This window comes from Oncorhynchus kisutch, unplaced genomic scaffold (assembly GCF_002021735.2).
Source record: "Oncorhynchus kisutch isolate 150728-3 unplaced genomic scaffold, Okis_V2 scaffold3973, whole genome shotgun sequence".
Taxonomy (NCBI): domain Eukaryota; kingdom Metazoa; phylum Chordata; class Actinopteri; order Salmoniformes; family Salmonidae; genus Oncorhynchus; species Oncorhynchus kisutch.
Genome location: NW_022265918.1, coordinates 242,402 through 265,535, shown reverse-complemented (window position 1 = coordinate 265,535; position 23,134 = coordinate 242,402). Strand labels below are relative to the sequence as shown.

The following is a 23,134-nucleotide window of genomic DNA, read 5'->3' as shown; positions in this document are numbered from 1 at the left end:
CTAACCGCTAACCCTCCTACCCAGGGCCTACAAGGTAGTTGTTACTAAGGTAAACCATCTACACCTAACCCCCCCTAACCCTCCTACCCAGGGCCTACCAAGTAGTTGTTACTAAGGTAACCATCTACACCTAACCCTTAACCCTCCTACCCAGGGCCTACCAAGTAGTCGTGACTAAGGTAAACATCTATACCTAACCGCTAACCCTCCTACCCAGGGCCTACCAAGTAGTTGTACTAAGGTAACCATCTACACCTAACCCCCCCTAACCTCCTACCCAGGGACTACCAAGTAGGAGTGACTAAGGTAGCCATCTATACCTAACCCTTAACCCTCCTACCCAGGGCCTACCAAGTAGTTGTTACTAAGGTAACCATCTACACCTAACCCTTAACCCTCCTACCCCGGGCCTACCAAGTAGTTGTTACTAAGGTAACCATCTACACCTAACCCTTAACCCTCCTACCCAGGGCCTACCAAGTAGTTGTTACTAAGGTAACCATCTACACCTAACCCCCCCTAACCCTCCTACCCAGGGCCTACCAAGTAGTTGTTACTAAGGTAACCATCTACACCTAACCCTTAACCCTCCTACCCAGGGCCTACCAAGTAGTAGCTACTAAGTTGAGCATGTTAATTCAGGATGTGTTGTGTGGGTGACAGACCAGAACCTCTTCACCTGGCTTCCTGTTCCTGTACAATACTTTCAGTGACAAATGTAAACTACGGTCCAACAGTGATGTCTGGTTGTTCTCTCTGTGTGTGTTGTTCCAGCTGTTTCTGAAGGAGGACGTGTACCAGTTGTTGGAGTCTAAGAGAGAGCGTGTCCGTCAGGTGGCGGCCCTCACCCTGCAGAGATACACACGATGTTCTTTGTCAGGAAACGATACAAGGAGTTCAGAACCAAGATCATCAGACTACAGGCCTACTGTAGAGGCTTCCTCACCAGGTACTGACCCTACACCTCTGACCCCTGACCTCTTACCCTGATCCTGGGTAAGGGAACCTACAACCACCCTCGCTACAGTTACCAGACAGGGTAAAAGGAACACACAACCACCCTCACTACAGTTACCAGACAGAGTAAAGAACCCACAACCACCCTCACTACAGATACCAGACAGGGTATAGAACCCACAACCACCCTCACTACAGTTACCGACAGAGTATAGAACCTACAACCACCCTTACTACAGTTACCAGACAGGGTATAGAACCCACAACCACCCTCCACTACAGTTACCAGACAGAGTAAAGAACCCACAACCACACTCACTACAGTTACCAGACAGGGTATAGAACCCACAACCACCCCTGCAACAGTTACCAGACAGAGTAAAGAACCCACAACCACCCTCGCTACAGTACCAGACAGGGTATAGAACCCACAACACCCCCTCGCTACAGTTACCAGACAGGGTATAGAACCCACAACCATCCTCACTACAGTTACCAGACAGGGGTATAGAACCCACAACCACCCTCACTACAGTTACCAGACAGGGTAAAGAACCCAAAACCCCCCTGCAACAGTTACCAGACAGGGTATAGAACCCACAAACCACCCTCACTACAGTTACCAGATAGGGTAAAGAACCCACAACCACCTCACTACAGTTACCAGACAGGGTAAAGAACATGTAACCACCCGATGGCAACCTAATGATTTTTACCACTGTACATACTGTAAGCAAAAAACTACTGAGACGTCTGTGTTACTTCTCCCTCTGTCTCTCCTTCCATCCTTCTCCCTCTGTCCCTCCTTCCCTTCTTCTCCCTCTGTCTCTCCTTCCATCCTTCTCCCTCTGTCCCTCCTTCCCTTCTTCCTCTCGGTCTCTCCTCCATCTTCTCCCTCTGTCTCTCCTTCCCTTTCTTCTCTCTCTGTCTCTCCTTCCATCCTTCTCCCTCTGTCCCTCCTTCCCTTCTTCTCTCTCTGTCTCTCCTTCCATCCTTCTCCCTCTGTCTCTCCTTCCCTCCTTCTCCCTCGGTCTCTCCTTCCATCCTTCTCCCTGGTCGCCCTTCCATCCTTCTCTCTCTGCCTTTTCCCTCCCTCCCTCCCTCTCTTTCTCTCTGCCTTACTCATTCCCTCCCTCCCTCCAGGAAGCACTATTTGAAGATGAGAAAGAGTCTGGTCAAGTTTCGTTCTCTCATCCACAGGTACGTCACCCGCAAGAGATACATCAAGGTACGATGCACAAGACAGTACACACACTACACACCATTACACACAGTACACAACTATATGGCACACTACACACCATTACACCACTTACAAACAGTACACACAATACAGTACATACACTACACACCATTACACACAATACACAACTATATGCACACTACACCATTACACACAATACACAAACACCCTACACACCATTACACACAATACACAACACAAGACACACCATTACACACCACTACACACCATTACACACAAACACCAATACACCCTACACACCATTACACCACACCAGACACACACCAACACCAGGACACACCCACTACACACCATACACACAGTACACAACGGAGGGCACACTACACACCATTACACACACTACACACACCATTACACACAGTTACACAACTATTATGCACACTACACACCATTACACACAGTACACAACTATATGCACACTACACACCATTACACACACTACACACACCATTACACACAGTACATAACTATATGCACACTACACACCATTACACACACTACACAACATTACACACACTACACAACTATATACACAACACAGTACACAACATTACACACAATACACAACACACAATACACAACATAATACACAAACACAACACAATACAGTACACAACACAACACAATACACAACATAATACAGTACACAACACAACACAATACACACATAATACCATACACAACACAATACAATACACAACATAACACAGTACACAACACAATACAGTACACAACAGAATACACAACACAATACACACAGAATACCATACACAACAAACACAATACACAACATAACACACAACACAACATAATACACCACACAACATAATACACAACATAATACACAACATAATACACAACACAACACAACACAATACACACATAATACCATACACAACACAACACATACACAACATAACATAATACACAACATAACACAATACACAACATAATACACCACATAACACAATACACAACACAATACACCACATAACACAATACACAACATAACACAGTACACAACACAATACACAACATAATACACAACATTAACACACAACATAACATAATACACAACATAACACAATACAGTACACAACATAATTACAGTACACAAACATAATACAGTACACAACATAACACAATACACAACATTAATACACAACACAATACACAACACAGTACACAACATAATACAGTACACAACATAATACAGTACACAACATAACACAATACCACAACATAATACAGTTACACAACATAACACAATACACAACATAATACAGTACACAACATAACACAATACACAACATAATACACAACATAATACACAACATAATACATAACATATACACAACATAATACACAACGTAATACACACATAATACAGTACACAACATAATACACAACATTAATACAATACACAACATAACACAATACACAACATAATACACAATATAATACAGTACACAACATAATACACAACATAATACAATACACAACATAACACAATACACAACATTAATACACAACATAATACAGTACACAACATAACACAATACACAACATAATACAATACACAACTTTGAATACCACAACATATATACACAACATAATACACAACATAACATAATACACAACATAATACACAACATAACACACAACACAACATAATACACAACATAATACACAACACAACATAACACACAACATAACACACAACACAACATAATACACAACATAATACACAACACAACATAATACACAACATAATACACAACACAACATAACACACAACATAACACACAACATAATACACCACATAACACACAACATAATACACAACACAACACAATACACAACACAATACAGTATACAACATAATACACAACATAACACAATACAGTACACAACATAATACACAACATAATACACAACATAATACACAACATAATACACAACATAATACACAACACAATACAGTATACAACATAATACACAACATAACACAATACAGTACACAACATAATACAGTACACAGTACACAACATAATACACAACATAATACACAACATAATACAGTACACAACATAACACACAACATAACACACAACATAATACACAACACAACATAATACACAACATAATACACAACATAATACACAACATAACACAACACAGTATACAACATAATACAGTACACAACATAATACAGTACACAACATAATACACAACACAACATAATACACAACATAATACACAACATAATACACAACATAATACACAACATAACACAATACACAACATAACACAACACAGTATACAACATAATACAGTACACAAACATAATACAGTACACAACATAATACAGTACACACATAACACAATACACAACATAATACACAACATAACACAATACAACAACCATAATACCAACAACATAATACACAACATAACACAATACACAACATAACACAATACACAACATAATACATAACATAATACACAACATAACACAATACAGTACACAACATAATACAGTACACAACATAATACAGTACACAACATAATACAGTACACAACATAACACAATACACAACATAATACAGTACACAACATAACACAATACACAACATAATACAGTACACAACATAACACAATACACAACATAATACAGTAACACAACCATAATACACAACACAACATAATACACAAACATAATACACACACAACATAATACACACATAATACAGTACACAACATAAACACCACAACATAACACCACACATAATACACAACACAACATAATACACAACATAATACACAACATAACACAATACAGTACACAACATAATACACAACATAATACAGTACACAACACAATACAGTACAACAACATAATACACAACATAATACAGTACACAGTACACAACATAATACACAACATAATACACCAACATAATACAGTACACAAATTATACACAACATAATACACAACACAATACAGTACACAACACAATACAGTACACAACATAATACAGTACACAGTACACAACATAATACACAACTAATACACAATAATACACACACATAATACAGTACACAACACAATACAGTACACAACATAATACACAACATAATACACAACATAATACACAACATAATACAGTACACAACATAATACACAACACAATACACAACACAACATAATACACAACATAATACACAACACAATACAGTACACAGCATAAGACACACAACATAATACACAACAGAATACACAACAGAATACAGTACACAACAAAGACAATACACAACAATACACAACATAATACACAACACAACATAATACACAAATAATACAATACACAACACAATACACAACTAATACACAACATAACACACAACACAACATAATACACCACAACAACATAATACACAACATAATACAATACACAACATAATAACACAACATAATACACAACATAATACACAACATATACACAAACATAATACACAACATAATACACAACACAATACAGTATACAACATAATACACAACATAACACAATACAGTACACAACATAATACACAACATATACACAACACAACACAACACAATACCACACATAATACCATACACAAACAACACAATACACAACATAACATAATACACAACATAATACACAACATAATACACAACATAACACAATACACAACATAATACACCACATAACATAATACACAACATAACATAATACAAAGCATAATACACCACATAACACAATACACAACATAACACACAACATAACACAATACACAACATAATACACAACATAATACACCACATAACACAATACACAACATAATACAGTACACAACACAATACACAACATAATACACAACATAACACAATACACAACATAATACACAACATAACATAATACACAACATAATACACAAACATAACACACAACATAACATAATACACAACATAACATAATACAGTACACAACATAATACAGTACACAACATAACACAATACACAACATAATACACAACACAATACACAACATAATACAGTACACAACATAATACAGTACACTACATAATACACAACATAATACAGTACACAACACAATACAGTACACAACATAACACAATACACAACATAACACAATACACAACTTAATACACAACATAATACACAACATAATACACAACATAATACACAACATAATACACAACATAATACACAACACAACATAACACACAACATAAACACACAACATAATACACCACATAACACACAACATAATACACAACACAACACAATACACAACACAATACAGTATACAACATAATACACAACATAATACACAACATAATACACAACATAATACACAACATAATACACAACATAATACACAACATAATACACAACACAATACAGTATACAACATAATACACACATAACACAATACAGTACACAACATAATACAGTACACAGTACACAACATAATACAGTACACTACATAACACACAACATAACACGCAACATAATACACAACACAACATAATACACAACATAATACACAACATAATACACAACATAACACAACACAGTATACAACATAATACAGTACACAACATAATACAGTACACAACATAATACACAACACAACATAATACACAACATAATACACAACATAACACAATACACAACATAACACAACACAGTATACAACATAATACAGTACACAACATAATACAGTACACAACATAATACAGTACACAACATAACACAATACACAACATAATACAGTACACAACATAACACAATACACAACATAATACAGTACACAACATAACACAATACACAACATAATACATAACATAATACACAACATAATACAGTACACAACATAATACACAACACAACATAATACACAACATAATACACAACACAACATAATACACAACATAATACAGTACACAACATAACACACAACATAACACACAACATAATACACAACACAACATAATACACAACATATACACAACTAACACAATACAGTACACAACATAATACACAACATAATACAGTACACAACACAATACAGTACACAACATAATACACAACATAACACAATACAGTACACAACATAATACAGTACACAGTACACAACATAATACACAACATAATACACAACATAATACAGTACACAACATAATACACAACATAATACACAACACAATACAGTACACAACACAATACAGTACACAACATAATACAGTACACAGTACACAACATAATACACAACATAATACACAACATAATACAGTACACAACATAATACACAACATAATACACAACATAATACACAACATAATACAGTACACAACATAATACAGTACACAACATAATACACTACATAATACAGTACACTACATAATACACAACACAATACAGTACACAGCATAAGACACAACATAATACACAGCATAAGACACAACATAATACACAACATAAGACACAACATAATACACAACATAATACACAACATAATACACAACACAACATAATACACAACACAATACAGTACACAGCATAAGACACAACATAATACACAACATAATACACAACATAATACACAACACAATACAGTACACAACACAATACAGTACACAACATAATACAGTACACAGTACACAACATAATACACAACATAATACAGTACACAACATAATACACAACATAATACACAACATAATACACAACATAATACACAACACAATACAGTACACAACACAATACAGTACACAACATAATACAGTACACAGTACACAACATAATACACAACATAATACACAACATAATACAGTACACAACATAATACACAACATAATACACAACATAATACAGTACACAACATAATACACTACATAATACAGTACACTACATAATACACAACACAATACAGTACACAGCATAAGACACAACATAATACACAGCATAAGACACAACATAATACACAACATAATACACAACATAATACACAACACAACATAATACACAACACAATACAGTACACAGCATAAGACACAACATAATACACAACATAATACACAACATAATACACAACATAATACACAACATAATACAGTACACAGCATAAGACACAACATAAGACACAACATAATACACAACATAATACACAACATAATACAGTACACAACATAATACACAACATAATACAGTACACAACACAATACACTACATAATACACAACACAATACAATACAACACACAACATAATACAGTACACAACATAATACAGTACACAACACAATACACAACATAAGACACAACATAATACACAACACAATACACAACATAATACAGTACACAACACAATACAATACAACACACAACATAATACAGTACACAACATAATACAGTACACAACACAATACAACACACAACATAATACAGTACACAACATAATACAGTACACAACACAATACACAACATAATACAGTACACAACATAATACACAACATAACATAATACACAACATAATACACAACACAATACAATACAACACACAACATAATACAGTACACAACATAATACAGTACACAACATAATACACAACATAACACAATACATTACACAACCTAATACAGTACACAACACAATATAGTACACAACATAATACAGTACACAACATAACACAATACACAACATAATACAGTACACAACATAACACAATACACAACATAACACAGTACACAACATAATACAGTACACAACATAATACACAACATAATACAGTACACAACATAATACACAACATAATACAGTACACAACATAATACACAACATATACACAACATAATACACAACATAACACAATACACAACATAATACCATACACAACACAATACAGTACACAACACAATACAGTACACAACACAATACAATACACAACACAATACAGTACACAACATAATACACAACATAATACAGTACACAACATAATACAGTACACTACATAATACACAACATAATACACAACACAACACAACATAATACACAACACAACACAATACACAACATAATACACAACATAATACAATACACAACACAATACAATACACAACATAATACACAACACAATACACAACATAATACACAACATAATACAATACACAACACAATACAATACACAACATAATACACAACACAATACACAACATAATACACAACATAATACACAACATAATACATTACACAATACATTACACAACATAATACAGTACACAACATAATAAAGTACACAACATAATACACAACACAACATAATACACAACACAACATATTACACAACATAATACACAACACAGTATACAACATAATACACAACATAATACACAACACAACATAATACACAGCATAATACACAACACAGTATACAACATAATACAGTACACAACATAATACAGTACACAACACAACATAATACACAACATAATACACAACACAACATAATACACAACATAATACACAACATAATACACAACATAATACACAACATAATACAGTACACAACATAACACATTACACAACATAATACAGTACACAACATAATACACAACATAACACAATACAGTACACAACATAATACAGTACACAACACAACATAATACACAACATAATACACAACACAACATAATACACAACATAATACACAACACAACATAATACACAACATAATACACGACATAATACACAACATAATACAGTACACAACATAACACACAACATAACACACAACATAATACACAACACAACATAATACACAACATAATACACAACATAATACACAACATAACACACAACACAATACAGTACACATTACACAACATAATACAGTACACTACATAACACAATACACAACATAACACAATACACAACATAACACAATACACAACATAATACACAACATAACACAGTACACAACATAACACAGTACACAACATAACACAATACACAACATAACACAATACACAACATAATACACAACATAACACAGTACACATTACACAACACAATACAGTACACATTACACAACATAATACAGTACACAACATAATACAGTACACTACATAACACAATACACAACATAACACAATACACAACATAATACAGTACACAACATAATACAGTACACAACACAACATAATACACAACATAATACACAACACAACATAATACACAACATAATACACAACATAATACACAACATAATACACAACATAATACAGTACACAACATAACACATTACACAACATAATACAGTACACAACATAATACACAACATAACACAATACAGTACACAACATAATACAGTACACAACACAACATAATACACAACATAATACACAACACAACATAATACACAACATAATACACAACACAACATAATACACAACATAATACACGACATAATACACAGCATAATACAGTACACAACATAACACACAACATAACACACAACATAATACACAACACAACATAATACACAACATAATACACAACATAATACACAACATAACACACAACACAATACAGTACACAACATAATACACAACATAATACACAACATAATACACAACATAATACACAACATAATACAGTACACAACATAATACAGTACACAACACAATACAGTACACAACATAATACACAACACAATACAGTACACAACATAATACACAACATAATACACAACATAATACACAACACAACATAATACACAACATAATACACAACATAATACACAACATAATACACAAAACACAATACACAACATAATACACAACATAATACACTACATAATACACTACATAATACACTACATAATACACTACATAATACACAACATAATACACAACATAATACACAACATAATACACAACATAACACAATACACAACATAATACAGTACACAACACAATACAGTACACAACATAATACACAACATAATACACAACATAATACAGTACACTACATAATACACTACATAATACACAACACAACACAATACAGTACACAACATAATACACAACATAATACACAACACAACACAATACAGTACACAACACAATACAGTACACAACATAATACACAACATAACACAATACAGTACACAACATAATACACAACATAATACACAACATAATACACAACACAACATAATACACAACATAATACACAACATAATACACAACATAACACAGTACACAACACAATACAGTACACTACATAATACACAACATAATACACAACATAATACACAACATAATACAGTACACAACACAATACAGTACACAACATAATACACAACATAATACACAACATAACACAATACACAACATAATACAGTACACTACATAATACACTACATAATACACAACACAACACAACACAATACACAACATAATACACAACATAATACACAACATAATACAGTACACTACATAATACACTACATAATACACTACATAATACACAACATAATACACAACATAATACAGTACACAACACAATACAGTACACAACATAATACACAACACAATACACAACATAATACAGTACACTACATAATACACTACATAATACACAACACAACACAACACAATACACAACATAATACACAACACAACACAATACACAACACAATACACAACATAATACACAACATAACACAATACACAACATAATACACAACATAACATAATACACTACATAATACACAACACAACATAATACACAACACAATACAGTACACAACATAATACAATACACAACACAATACAGTACACAACATAATACAGTACACAACACAACATAATACAGTACACAACACAACATAATACACAACATAATACAGTACACAACATAATACACAACACAACACAATACACAACATAATACACAACACAATACAATACACAACACATTACACAACATAATACACAACATAATACACAACACAATACAGTACACAACATAATACAGTACACAACATAATACAGTACACAACACAACACAGTACACAACATAATACAGTACACAACACAATACAATACACAATAAAGATGACCTGTTCTATTTACGGTTAATAATGACCTGTTCTAGTTAGGGTTCGTAAACCTGACCTGTTCTAGTTATGGTTAATAATGATCTGTTCTAGTTAGGGTTAGTAAACCTGACCTGTTCTAGTTACGGTTAATAATGACCTGTTCTAGTTAGGGTTAATAATGTTTTATTCTGTTGTAGATGAAGCTGGAGGCCCGCAGGAAAGCAGAGGAGGAGAGGAGGAGGAGAGAGGAGGTGAGGAGAGGAGAGGAGGAACGAAATGGAGTAGGAAATAATATGAGGAAAGGAGAGGGAGGAGGAGAGAGGAGGTGAGGAGAGTAGGAGGAGGTGCGTAGAGAAAGAGGAGGAGGAGGGAGATGGTGAGTAGAGGAGGGGGAGGAGGAGATGGTGAGTAGAGGAGGAAAGAAAGGGATGAGGAAAGGAGAGGGAGGAGGAGGGAGATGGTGAGGAAAGGGGGAGGAAGAGGAGGGCAATGGTGAGTAGAGGAGTAGGGATAGGAGGAGGGAGATGGTGAGTAGAGGAGGGAGAGGAGGAGATGGTGAGTAGAGGAGGAGGGAGATGGAGAGTAGAGGATGAGATGGTGAGTAGAGGAGAGGAGGAAAGAAAGGGAGTAGGAAATTATATGAGGAAAGGAGAGGGAGGAGGAGGGAGATGGTGAGAAGAGGGGGAGGAGGGTGATGGTGAGTAGAGGAGGGATTGGAGATGGAGAGTAGAGGAGGGAGAGGAGCAGGGAGATGGTGAGTAGAGGAGGGAGAGGAGGAGGGAGATGGTGAGTAGAGGAGGGAGAGGAGGAGATGGTGAGTAGAGGAGAGGAGGAAAGAAAGGGAGTAGGAAATTATATGAGGAAAGGAGAGGGAGGAGGAGGGAGATGGTGAGAAGAGGGGGAGGAGGGTGATGGTGAGTAGAGGAGGGATTGGAGATGGAGAGTAGAGGAGGGAGAGGAGCAGGGAGATGGTGAGTAGAGGAGGGAGAGGAGGGAGAGGAGGAGGGAGATGGTGAGTAGAGGAGGGAGAGGAGGAGATGGTGAGTAGAGGAGAGGAGGAAAGAAAGGGAGTAGGAAATTATATGAGGAAAAGAGAGGGAGGAGGAGGGAGATGGTGAGAAGAGGGGGAGGAAGAGGAGGGTGATGCTGAGTATGGGAGGAGGGATAGGAGGAGGGAGATGGAGAGTAGAGGAGGAGGGAGATGTAGAGGAGAGGAGGAAAGAAAGGGATGAGGTAATTATATGAGGAAAAGAGAGGGAGGAGGAGGGAGATGGAGAGTAGAGGAGGAGGGGAAATGGCGATTAGAGGACGAGGGAGATGGAGAGTAGAGGAGGAGATGGGGAGTAGAGGAGAGGAGGGGAAGAGGAGGAGGGAGATGGTGAGTAGAGGAGAGGAGGGGGAGAGTAGGAGGGAGATGGAGAGTAGAGGAGGAGGAAGAGGAGGAGGGAAATGGTGAGTAGAGGAGAGGAGGGGGAGATGGAGGAGGGAGAGGAGAGGAGAGGAGGGGGAGAGGAGGAGGGAGATGTAGAGGAGGAGGAAGAGGAGGAGTGAAATGGTGAGTAGAGGAGAGGAGGAGGGAGATGGAGAGGAGGGGGAGAGGAGGAGGGAGATGGAGAGGAGAGTAGGTGGAGAGGAGGAGGGAGATGGTGAGTAGAGGAGGGGAAGAGGAGGAGGGAGATGGTGAGTAGAGGAGAGGAGGGGGAGAGGAGGAGGAAGATGGTGAGTAGAGGAGGGGGAGAGGAGGAGGGAGATGGTGAGTAGAGGAGAGGAGGGGGAGAGGAGGAGGGAGATGGTGAGTAGAGGAGAGGAGGGGGAGAGGAGGAGGGAGATGGAGAGGAGGGGGAGATGGAGAGGAGAGGAGGGGGGAGGAGGAGGGAGATGGAGAGGAGAGGAGGGGGGAGATAGAGAGGAGGAGGGAGGCATCTCTTATATCTTGCTGTGTGTGTGTGTGTGTGTGTGTGTGTGTGTGTGTGTGTGTGTGTGTGTGTGTGTGTGTGTGTGTGTGTGTGTGTGTGTGTGTGTGTGTGTGTGTGTGTGTGTGTGTGTGTGTGTGTGTGTGTGTGTGTGTGTGTGTGTGTGTGTAGGAGCTGACGAAGAGAGAGGTGGTTAACGTCACACACCTGGTGATCCCTGCCGAGCTTGGCTCTTTACTGCAGGCTGCATCAGGTTGGTGTGTGTGCATGTTACATGCTGACTCTCTCTGGTCCAGCTCCTCACGTCTCTCTGTCTAGCTCAGGTCCAGGCACCACACGTCTCTCTCTGTGTCTAGGTGGCAGAGAGCGCCATTCTGAGTGTCTAGCTCTGGTCCAGCTCCTCACGTCTCTCTGTGTGTCTAGGTGGCAGAGAGCTCCATTCTGAGTGTCTAGCTCTGGTCCAGCTCCTCACATCTCTCTGTGTGTCTAGGTGGCAGAGAGCTCCATTCTGAGTGTCTAGCTCTGGTCCAGCTCCTCACGTCTCTCTGTGTGTCTAGGTGGCAGAGAGCTCCATTCTGAGTGTCTAGCTCTGGTCCAGCTCCTCACGTCTCTCTGTGTGTCTAGGTGGCAGAGAGCTCCATTCTGAGTGTCTAGCTCTGGTCCAGCTCCTCACGTCTCTCTGTGTGTCTAGGTGGCAGAGAGCTCCATTCTGAGTGTCTAGCTCTGGTCCAGCTCCTCACGTCTCTCTGTGTGTCTAGGTGGCAGAGAGCTCCATTCTGAGTGTCTAGCTCTGGTCCAGCTCCTCACGTCTCTCTGTGTGTCTAGGTGGCAGAGAGCTCCATTCTGAGTGTCTAGCTCTGGTCCAGCTCCTCACGTCTCTCTGTGTGTCTAGGTGGCAGAGAGCTCCATTCTGAGTGTCTAGCTCTGGTCCAGGCACCACACATCCAGGAGCAGAACCAGCTGACTCTGCCTCTGGACATCAACGACTACCCCTTCAGCCGCTACGCACAACTCTACTTCAGGGTAACACACCACTCATTCAATTCAATTCTCTCTCCCTGTACACTCTGGTTCATTCAATTCAATTCTCTCTCCCTGTACACTGTGTTTCATTCAATACAATTCAATTATCTCTCCCTGTACATTCTGTTTCATTCAATTCAATTATCTCTCCCTGTACACTCTGTTTCATTCAATTCAATTATCTCTCCCTGTACATTCTGTTTCATTCAATTCAATTCTCTCTCCCTGTACATTCTGCATTGTTCAATTCAATTCTCTCTCCCTGTACATTCTATTTCATTGAATTCAATTCTCTCTCCCTGTACATTCTATTTCATTGAATTCAATTCTCTCTCCCTGTACATTCTGTGTTGTTCAATTCAATTCTCTCTCCCTGTACACTCTTTCAATCAATTAAATAAAATTATCTTTCCCTGTACACTCTTTCATAAAATGTAATTTAATTCTCTCTCCCTGTACATTCGATTTCAATCAATTCAATTAAATTCTCTTTCCCTGTACATTCGATTTCAATCAATTCAATTCAATTCTCTCTCCCTGTACATTCGATTTCAAACAATTCAATTCTCTCTCCCTGTACATTCGATTTCAAACAATTCAATTCTCTCTCCCTGTACACTCTTTCATTAAATTAAATTCTCTCTCCCTGTACACTCTGTTTCATTCAGTTCAATTCAATTCTCTCTCTTTGTACACTCTGTTTCATTAAATTCAATTCAATTCTCTCTCTTTGTACACTCTGTTTCATTCAGTTCAATTTTCTCTATCTGCACATTCTATTTCATTCAATTCAATTCTCTCTCTTTGTACACTCTGTTTCATTCAATTCAATTTTCTCTATCTGTACATTCTATTTCATTCAATTCAAATTCCAGGTCAGTCTGTCAATTTAATGCCTCTCAATTCAAATGTTAGGTTCAATTCCCAATTCAATATTATCCCCAACATTTCCACAAATTTCAATTCAATTCTCTCAGGCTTTCAGTCATATAAGTGTTCAGACAGTCTAGTTATATTGTAAATATAAAATTCAGACAGCCTAGTTATATTGGAAATACAGAAATACAGACAGCCTAGTTATATTGGAAATACAGACAGCCTAGTTATATTGGAAATACAGACAGCCTAGTTATATTGGAAATACAGAAATACAGACAGCCTAGTTATATTGGAAATACAGAAATAGAGACAGCCTACTTCTATTGGAAATATAGAAATACAGACAGCCTAGTTATATTGGAAATACAGACAGCCTAGTTATATTGGAAATACAGACAGCCTAGTTATATTGGAAATACAGAAATATAGACAGCCTAGTTATATTGGAAATACAGACTGCCTAGTTATATTGGAAATATAGAAATACAGACAGCCTAGTTATATTGGAAATACAGACAGCCTAGTTATATTGGAAATACAGAAATACAGACAGCCTAGTTATATTGGAAATACAGACAGCCTAGTTATATTGGAAATACAGACAGCCTAGTTATATTGGAAATACAGACAGCCTAGTTATATTGGAAATATAGAAATATAGACAGCCTAGTTATATTGGAAATACAGAAATACAGACAGCCTAGTTATATTGGAAATACAGACAGCCTAGTTATATTGGAAATACAGACAGCCTAGTTATATTGGAAATACAGAAATACAGACAGCCTAGTTATATTGGAAATACAGAAATACAGACAGCCTAGTTATATTGGAAATATAGAAATACAGACAGCCTAGTTATATTGGAAATACAGACAGCCTAGTTATATTGGAAATACAGACAGCCTAGTTATATTGGAAATACAGAAATACAGACAGCCTAGTTATATTGGAAATACAGACAGCCTAGTTATATTGGAAATATAGAAATATAGAGAGCCTAGTTATATTGGAAATACTGAAATACAGACAGCCTAGTTATATTGGAAATACAGACAGCCTAGTTATATTGGAAATACAGAAATACAGACAGCCTAGTTATATTGGAAATATAGAAATACAGACAGCCTAGTTATATTGGAAATACAGACAGCCTAGTTATATTGGAAATACAGAAATACAGACAGCCTAGTTATATTGGAAATACAGACAGCCTAGTTATATTGGAAATACAGACAGCCTAGTTATATTGGAAATATAGAAATATAGACAGCCTAGTTATATTGGAAATACAGACAGCCTAGTTATATTGGAAATACAGAAATACAGACAGCCTAGTTATATTGGAAATACAGACAGCCTAGTTATATTGGAAATACAGAAATACAGACAGCCTAGTTATATTGGAAATATAGAAATACAGACAGCCTAGTTATATTGGAAATACAGACAGCCTAGTTAAATTGGAAATACAGACAGCCTAGTTATATTGGAAATATAGAAATACAGACAGCCTAGTTATATTGGAAATACAGACAGCCTAGTTATATTGGAAATACAGAAATACAGACAGCCTAGTTATATTGGAAATACAGAAATATAGACAGCCTAGTTATATTGGAAATACAGACAGCCTAGTTATATTGGAAATACAGACAGCCTAGTTATATTGGAAATACAGACAGCCTAGTTATATTGGAAATACAGACAGCCTAGTTATATTGGAAATACAGACAGCCTAGTTATATTGGAAATACAGACAGCCTAGTTATATTGGAAATACAGACAGCCTAGTTATATTGGAAATACAGACAGCCTAGTTATATTGGAAATATAGAAATACAGACAGCCTAGTTATATTGGAAATATAGACAGCCTAGTTATATTGGAAATACAGACAGCCTAGTTATATTGGAAATACAGAAATATAGACAGCCTAGTTATATTGGAAATACAGACAGCCTAGTTATATTGGAAATATAGAAATACAGACAGCCTAGTTATATTGGTAATACAGACAGCCTAGTTATATTGGAAATACAGAAATACAGACAGCCTAGTTATATTGGAAATACAGACAGCCTAGTTATATTGGAAATATAGAAATACAGACAGCCTAGTTATATTGGTAATACAGACAGCCTAGTTATATTGGAAATACAGAAATACAGACAGCCTAGTTATATTGGAAATATAGAAATACAGACAGCCTAGTTATATTGGAAATACAGACAGCCTAGTTATATTGGAAATACAGACAGCCTAGTTATATTGGAAATACAGACAGCCTAGTTATATTGGAAATACAGACAGCCTAGTTATATTGGAAATATAGAAATACAGACAGCCTAGTTATATTGGAAATACAGACAGCCTAGTTATATTGGAAATACAGACAGCCTAGTTATATTGGAAATATAGAAATACAGACAGCCTAGTTATATTGGAAATACAGACAGCCTAGTTATATTGGAAATACAGACAGCCTAGTTATATTGGAAATATAGAAATACAGACAGCCTAGTTATATTGGAAATACAGACAGCCTAGTTATATTGGAAATACAGACAGCCTAGTTATATTGGAAATACAGACAGCCTAGTTATATTGGAAATACAGACAGCCTAGTTATATTGGAAATATAGAAATATTGACAGCCTAGTTATATTGGAAATACAGAAATACAGACAGCCTAGTTATATTGGAAATACAGAAATACAGACAGCCTAGTTATGTTGGAAATACAGAAATACAGACAGCCTAGTTATATTGGATATACAGAAATACAGACAGCCTAGTTATATTGGAAATACAGACAGCCTAGTTATGTTGGAAATACAGAAATACAGACAGCCTAGTTATATTGAAAATACAGAAATACAGACAGCCTAGTTATATTGGAAATACAGACAGCCTAGTTATATTGGAAATACAGACAGCCTAGTTATATTGGAAATACAGAAATACAGACAGCCTAGTTATATTGGAAATACAGACAGCCTAGTTATATTGGAAATACAGAAATACAGACAGCCTAGTTATATTGGAAATATAGAAATACAGACAGCCTAGTTATATTGGAAATACGGACAGCCTAGTTATATTGGAAATACAGACAGCCTAGTTATATTGGAAATACAGAAATACAGACAGCCTAGTTATATTGGAAATACAGACAGCCTAGTTATATTGGAAATACAGACAGCCTAGTTATATTGGAAATACAGACAGCCTAGTTATATTGGAAATACAGACAGCCTAGTTATTTTGGAAATACAGACAGCCTAGTTATATTGGAAATATAGAAATACAGACAGCCTAGTTATATTGGAAATACAGAAATACAGACAGCCTAGTTATATTGGAAATATAGAAATACAGACAGCCTAGTTATATTGGAAATATAGACAGCCTAGTTATATTGGAAATACAGAAATACAGACAGCCTAGTTATATTGGAAATACAGACAGCCTAGTTATATTGGAAATACAGACAGCCTAGTTATATTGGAAATACAGAAATATAGACAGCCTAGTTATATTGGAAATACAGACAGCCTAGTTATATTGGAAATATTGAAATACAGACAGCCTAGTTATATTGGTAATACAGACAGCCTAGTTATATTGGAAATACAGAAATACAGACAGCCTAGTTATATTGGAAATATAGAAATACAGACAGCCTAGTTATATTGGAAATACAGACAGCCTAGTTATATTGGAAATACAGACAGCCTAGTTATATTGGAAATACGGACAGCCTAGTTATATTGGAAATACAGACAGCATAGTTATATTGGAAATACAGACAGCCTAGTTATATTGGAAATATAGAAATACAGACAGCCTAGTTATATTGGAAATATAGAAATACAGACAGCCTAGTTATATTGGAAATACAGACAGCCTAGTTATATTGGAAATACAGACAGCCTAGTTATATTGGAAATACAGACAGCCTAGTTATATTGGAAATATAGAAATACAGACAGCCTAGTTATATTGGAAATACAGACAGCCTAGTTATATTGGAAATACAGACAGCCTAGTTATATTGGAAATATAGAAATACAGACAGCCTAGTTATATTGGAAATACAGACAGCCTAGTTATATTGGAAATACAGACAGCCTAGTTATATTGGAAATATAGAAATACAGACAGCCTAGTTATATTGGAAATACAGACAGCCTAGTTATATTGGAAATACAGACAGCCTAGTTATATTGGAAATACAGACAGCCTAGTTATATTGGAAATATAGAAATATAGACAGCCTAGTTATATTGGATATACAGAAATACAGACAGCCTAGTTATGTTGGAAATACAGAAATACAGACAGCCTAGTTATATTGGATATACAGAAATACAGACAGCCTAGTTATATTGGAAATACAGACAGCCTAGTTATGTTGGAAATACAGAAATACAGACAGCCTAGTTATATTGGAAATACAGAAATACAGACAGCCTAGTTATATTGGAAATACAGACAGCCTAGTTATATTGGAAATACAGACAGCCTAGTTATATTGGAAATACAGAAATACAGACAGCCTAGTTATATTGGAAATACAGACAGCCTAGTTATATTGGAAATACAGAAATACAGACAGCCTAGTTATATTGGAAATATAGAAATACAGACAGCCTAGTTATATTGGAAATACAGACAGCCTAGTTATATTGGAAATACAGACAGCCTAGTTATATTGGAAATACAGACAGCCTAGTTATATTGGAAATACAGACAGCCTAGTTATATTGGAAATACAGACAGCCTAGTTATATTGGAAATACAGAAATACAGACAGCCTAGTTATATTGGAAATACAGACAGCCTAGTTATATTGGAAATACAGAAATACAGACAGCCTAGTTATATTGGAAATATAGAAATACAGACAGCCTAGTTATATTGGAAATACAGACAGCCTAGTTATATTGGAAATACAGACAGCCTAGTTATATTGGAAATACAGACAGCCTAGTTATATTGGAAATATATAAATACAGACAGCCTAGTTATATTGGAAATATAGAAATATAGACAGCATGGTTATATTGGAAATACAGACAGCCTAGTTATATTGGAAATACAGAAATACAGACAGCCTAGTTATATTGGAAATACAGACAGCCTAGTTATATTGGAAATACAGACAGCCTAGTTATATTGGAAATACAGACAGCCTAGTTATATTGGAAATACAGACAGCCTAGTTATATTGGAAATATAGAAATACAGACAGCCTAGTTATATTGGAAATACAGACAGCCTAGTTATATTGGAAATACAGAAATACAGACAGCCTAGTTATATTGGAAATACAGACAGCCTAGTTATATTGGAAATACAGAAATACAGACAGCCTAGTTATATTAGAAATACAGACAGCCTAGTTATATTGGAAATACAGAAATACAGACAGCCTAGTTATATTGGAAATATAGAAATACAGACAGCCTAGTTATATTGGAAATACAGACAGCCTAGTTATATTGGAAATACAGACAGCCTAGTTATATTGGAAATACAGACAGCCTAGTTATATTGGAAATACAGACAGCCTAGTTATATTGGAAATACAGACAGCCTAGTTATATTGGAAATACAGAAATACAGACAGCCTAGTTATATTGGAAATACAGACAGCCTAGTTATATTGGAAATACAGAAATACAGACAGCCTAGTTATATTGGAAATATAGAAATACAGACAGCCTAGTTATATTGGAAATACAGACAGCCTAGTTATATTGGAAATACAGACAGCCTAGTTATATTGGAAATACAGACAGCCTAGTTATATTGGAAATATATAAATACAGACAGCCTAGTTATATTGGAAATATAGAAATATAGACAGCATGGTTATATTGGAAATACAGACAGCCTAGTTATATTGGAAATACAGAAATACAGACAGCCTAGTTATATTGGAAATACAGACAGCCTAGTTATATTGGAAATACAGACAGCCTAGTTATATTGGAAATACAGACAGCCTAGTTATATTGGAAATACAGACAGCCTAGTTATATTGGAAATATAGAAATACAGACAGCCTAGTTATATTGGAAATACAGACAGCCTAGTTATATTGGAAATACAGAAATACAGACAGCCTAGTTATATTGGAAACACAGACAGCCTAGTTATATTGGAAATACAGACAGCCTAGTTATATTGGAAATACAGAAATATAGACAGCCTAGTTATATTGGAAATACAGACAGCCTAGTTATGTTGGAAATATTGAAATACAGACAGCCTAGTTATATTGGAAATACAGACAGCCTAGTTATATTGGAAATACAGAAATACAGACAGCCTAGTTATATTGGAAATACAGACAGCCTAGTTATATTGGAAATACAGACAGCCTAGTTATATTGGAAATACAGACAGCCTAGTTATATTGGAAATACAGACAGCCTAGTTATATTGGAAATACAGACAGCCTAGTTATATTGGAAATACAGACAGCCTAGTTATATTGGAAATACAGACAGCCTAGTTATATTGGAAATACAGACAGCCTAGTTATATTGGAAATATAGAAATACAGACAGCCTAGTTATATTGGAAATACAGACAGCCTAGTTATATTGGAAATACAGACAGCCTAGTTATATTGGAAATATAGAAATACAGACAGCCTAGTTATATTGGAAATACAGACAGCCTAGTTATATTGGAAATACAGACAGCCTAGTTATATTGGAAATACAGACAGCCTAGTTCTATTGGAAATACAGACAGCCTAGTTATATTGGAAATACAGACAGCCTAGTTATATTGGAAATACAGACAGCCTAGTTATATTGGAAATATAGAAATACAGACAGCCTAGTTATATTGGAAATATAGAAATACAGACAGCCTAGTTATATTGGAAATACAGAAATACAGACAGCCTAGTTATATTGGAAATACAG

The 23,134-nt window shown here is 35.9% G+C and overlaps 1 protein-coding gene across 1 annotated transcript in view; it reads left to right on the top strand.

Moving 5' to 3' along the window:
• Positions 1-23,134, top strand: part of LOC116372943 (unconventional myosin-XV-like) — a gene marked incomplete at its 5' end in the record, with an annotated part of 176,783 nt that overhangs the window by 62,012 nt on the left and 91,637 nt on the right. The window contains 3 exon segments of the mRNA XM_031821429.1: positions 12,570-12,623; positions 14,457-14,538; positions 15,178-15,308. Of these exon segments, the coding sequence (XP_031677289.1) occupies positions 12,570-12,623; positions 14,457-14,538; positions 15,178-15,308 (267 nt within the window).